The 4,871-nt window shown below is 33.8% G+C and overlaps 1 protein-coding gene across 1 annotated transcript; it reads right to left on the bottom strand.

Annotated features, from left to right (window-relative positions):
- Window positions 1-2,879: 2,879 nt before the first annotated feature.
- LOC111909589 (delta-9 acyl-lipid desaturase 1) lies at window positions 2,880-4,470 on the bottom strand. Its single transcript, XM_023905380.3, has 5 exons — window positions 4,111-4,470; window positions 3,890-4,030; window positions 3,627-3,767; window positions 3,430-3,536; window positions 2,880-3,276 (listed from the first exon to the last, which is right to left on the bottom strand). The coding sequence occupies exons 1-5, from the start codon at window positions 4,453-4,455 to the stop codon at window positions 3,063-3,065; spliced, it is 948 nt and encodes a 315-aa protein (XP_023761148.2). The 5' UTR covers window positions 4,456-4,470; the 3' UTR covers window positions 2,880-3,062.
- Between the last annotated feature and the right edge of the window lie 401 nt (window positions 4,471-4,871).

Raw genomic sequence — 4,871 nt, forward strand, 5'->3', positions numbered from 1 at the left:
GGCTTTTACAGAAAACCGGGTTTTGCTTAGAGCAACGTTCCCGATCCGAGAAGCTCTTCCTCTCGGAGCCGTCAAGCACTCCGGGGCTTCCGCCTCGTGCTAGGGAGGTTCCCTAGGCTTTTCGGGGGGTTTTGGGGCTAGAGAGAGGTTCTAGAGAAAGAGAGTAAAAAGAAGAAAGAATGAGAAATGTGTGAAGAAAATGAGGGTATGAGAGGTTCTATTTATAGGGTGAAAATGGTTGAACTTGGTGCCACATGTCACCATCTAGTGGCAAGACTTGGGGAGAAAGCAACGACCAAGATTGTGTCACATCACCCATTTTCGCACAACACACTTCCGACTTCTAAAATCCGTAACTGTCACATACGACCTCCGTTTTTGACGTTCTTTATATCCACACATAGGTAAAAATAAGATCTGCAACTTTCATTTTGACTCCGTCGGCTAGTTCTTGACCGATCTTAAATTTAACAGTACGAGGAGATTATACTGTTAAATGTCCGCGTAAAATTCATAACTTCTACATACGGACTCTGTTTTCGTCCGTCTTTTTACCGTTGAGTTCCTATTAATGAGATCTTCAATTCTCATTTAGGTCGCGTAGGCCAAAAACCGCCCGAACTAAAATTCGAGTTTCGGGCCGTGCACTACTATACCAAATCTTAGAAAATTCACAACTTCCTCATACGAAGTCAGATTTGGACGTTCTTTTTTTGTATGTTCTCGGTTTAACGTATACTAAGACTTTTATTTGGATCGATAAGGCTAAAAATTCCTTTATCAAAAATTCACTATTTACGTCTCCCGGTGTCGTGTCGGTTTTACCGTAAAACTTCGACAGGCCATAACTTCTTCGTTATAACTCGGATTTCGGCGTTCTTTATATGTACGGAACCTTTGAGACATATTATAAAACTTGGTTAAGATTATTTATTCTAAATAATATTTTGTCGAAAATTCGTTTTCGACCTCTATTATCTCTAAATTGACTAGCCCGGATCTACAGGCATTACACATAAATAGGACGTATTATGATGACAATTACAAAGATGATTAAGAGGGGAGTAATTGTTAATGATGAAAATGAAGATTAATATTATAGTGAAGCATAAAGTTATAACTAACTATAAAGATGAATAATGAAGTGTAACTAAATATAAAGACTCTAAACAAGAATAGTATTTGAGAATTATTCTAATGTTTATATGATGTATTTGATGCCATGCTATGTGAGTGTTTGAATGCATGTTTATATGATATTTCGTTCAACCCATTTGGGATATGTATGTTCCATAACATCGTACTTATGATTGACACTTAGCGTATGCTGACACTTTTTTCTTTGCTTGTTATGTTTTCCATGCATTGGTACAAGTATCATGATATGGTGGCTTGGTGAAGATGGATACTTGTGGGTAGTTACTTTAGTATTACCTTAGTGAAGATACCACTTTGGACATGCCGTCAAGTTTTCATTTTCATTCGATTTTAAGAGCTTACTTTAATGTTGGGTTTTTGAGAACTTTTATTTTGATAAAATTTGTTTTGGTAATAAAGTAACATTGGTGATGTTTTCATAATTAATTAAAATAAGACTTTCACTAACGTATTCTGGTTAAAAAGTGTTTTAAATAAAAAAATAAGTGAAAATTCATGATGTTACTGTTTACCCTCTGAAACTTTATCCATTTCATATATCCAATAAGTCAAGACCTTAAGCCCTAACTACATTTAGGACCAAACCTCATGCATGACTTAAAGGAGAAGCATGCATATACACTTTTCAGCCAACCAACAAGTCCATAAGTCATTAAATCTCATAATAATGTTCTAGAGTTCTCCAAACTCCAAGAACTCCAAAGAAAAGGGCTCAAAAGGACCAAAATGACATAATATCAAGATCTAAGAATCTAATGATCATGTTTGAGAATTTATACCTCTAAAGGTGCATAAATCAGTTGAGAATGCTGGAACAAGACCTCAATACCACAAGAATCACCTTCTTCAACCGCAAGCTTCACCAACAATGGAAAACCAAGGTAAAAAACACCAAGAACACAAGAGAGAGAGAGAGAGAGAGAGATCTAGGGTTTTGTTTTAAAAATAGAGGCATATGAGAATGACGAAACCCTTAAATAGACCTAAATCCCAAGGCTTCTAGGATTTGGCCCATCAGGCCCAGCGCACCGCGATCATCACCTGGCCACACTGTGACTTAAATGACGTGGTCGCATCGCAATGGATCTCTACCGTCGTGTTGGGATCAGCAAAAACTTTAAGACTCCAAACTTAAATAGACTTGAAAACGGATGTTAGATATTATAAATAGTTAGAAAATTTTTATCATAAATTGTGGGAGTTGATGAATATTTTTTCTAATTAATATGATGAAAGTATATGATATTTGAATGTAATTATAAAATAATATAGATAAATAAATTTCAAGTTTTCTTTATCTTTATAAGGTACTTTTATAATTCGATAATTTGTGAAAAATAGAAGGATACGTTTATAATTTGCCCTCAATCAATCAATAAATAAATATGTGGGGTTGAATCGTCGTATGGCGCATTGCCGCATTGAGTGTCAATGACTTAAAAAGATATAGGCTTAAATGCATGTTTAATGTAGTTATATTATTATTATTATTATTATTATTATTATTATTATTATTATTATAATATGATAAAAAAGGTTCTTGCACAAAATCAAATTTGCCCAAATCAATTTTGTTGCATAACTGTAAAGAAAAATGTCTTTTGAATGAGTAACAAGTTTATTTCATTGCATAAACTACTAAATAAAAGAAAATGTGCATAACTACACAACTTAACCTAATATATATCAGTGAAAACTCCAAAATACATGGTATGCAAGACTTGAAATTATGTATTACAAGTTCCCATTATTAATTTATCATAATACATATAGGATTGCTTTATAAATCACAAAAGAATATATAAATTATTACAAAAGTGACGATAAATTGAATTCATCTTCAATGCAAATATTAATTCACACGCTTAGTATATGAAACTATATTGGATGTCATAGCTATTGGATTACTTGAACTTGTTCCCAGATGCAAAGGATCTCTTAGCCTTATGAGATTCACTCGGCAACTTAACATTGGTCGCTAACCCTATTGTTTCAAGAAACAGTATAAAACACCAACACAGGTCAAGTTGCCACCATTCTAAACCAAATCGGGCTGAATATTCAAATGCATGGTGATTGTTATGCCACCCTTCTCCAAAGGTAAATAATGCCACCCACCTGCATATGCATATATAAGGTTAGGTTTGTACCATAGATACTTCAAAGCATATGCATATATAAGGTTAGGTTTGTACCATAGATACTTCAAATGATAATATTGTACGTAAAACAAACATAATCGTATACATGTAAAGTTGTTGAAGTACATACAAATTGTTTTTGGAAAAATCACCGGTGTTCCAGGCTTGGCTTCCCCATATATGGCATGCTGAATTCACTAGAAACGTCAAGTGGTAGGTCACTGTGATTCTCACACCCTGCAAGCAAGTAACGTCACAAAATTAAGAAAGATACTCATAAGTCGATCATTAAAAAAATCAATATTTAATATTTAAAGAAACTCGTACCACAACCCAAACAAGATAGGAAAAACCACCCAAAGCATACACAATGGCAGCGAATCCAAGAATATGCCAAGAATAAGTTCTTCTAATGAATCGATAGAATAATTGGCTCTTTAGATCTTCTACGTTTTTACGTTCTTTATACTGTGTAGTGTATACCATTGTATGTATATGTACCCATGTCAAAAATATTATAATCACAATTATAACTTAGCTAGGTGATTGAAATAAATAAAAAATAATTTTAACATAGTGAAAAAATATACCTTCTCAATAAGGTAGCCGCTATCAAAGAGCCAACCTATATGACTAAACCAAAACCCAAAAGTGGGAGAGTGTGGATCTTTGTCGGATTCTACATACTGATGGTGAGATCGATGTATACTCACCCAAAATATTGGGTCTCTCTGCGATAAACAGGACTTTTATTATGATGTTTGAAGCGATTGATATATTCTGAAAAGAAAAAAATATATATAAATAAAACCTGAGCAGCATGAACTGCGAAATAAGCAAACGTGTATTCAAGCCATTTTGGTAACTTGAAACTATGGTGTGCTAGATTTCGATGATAGGAAAATGTTATACCGGTTCCGCACAACACGTAGAAACAAAATGCTACCCAAAAAGCACCCCAAGTAAACGTAAATGGTGCAAAAAATGTTAGCAAATGAACACTTAAGATCCACCCACCCATCATCACATCTACAAAATTCCATTTACGACCAGAAAATAGGTCCCTTTTCCTCGTTACAACCACATCTGACATCAGTATTTTTCTATATTTGGGTTCCTTTCCACCCTGGGAAACAAATGTTTCAAAATGCATCATATCATGTTTCAAAATGTGCATCAAGCGTGTGTATATAAAGGCATATCATTCATTACGTTTGTAAAGAGTCGTTGAAAAACATGTAATGTTGTCTAGTATATGTCACATCATACACTTGAAACAAATATAAGACAAAATTACAAAAATGGTCCTTGTGGTTGACACAATTGACCAACTTTGGTCCTTATGACAAATTTTGTGCATAGATGGTCAATATGGTTTCAAAATCTTGCAAATACGGTCTTTTTGGCTAACGATGTTAACTTTTTCAGTTAAATACCTTGTAAAATGACACATTTTCCCTTCCTACCCTAGGGATCATTTATGTACTTTGTTCCAGCCACAAGGACTATTTATGTAACATCATCTATTATTTATTTAATATTTTTATTTAATTTATTTATATTACTATGATT

Source organism: Lactuca sativa, chromosome 1, assembly GCF_002870075.4.
Source record: "Lactuca sativa cultivar Salinas chromosome 1, Lsat_Salinas_v11, whole genome shotgun sequence".
In the NCBI taxonomy this organism is placed as follows: domain Eukaryota; kingdom Viridiplantae; phylum Streptophyta; class Magnoliopsida; order Asterales; family Asteraceae; genus Lactuca; species Lactuca sativa.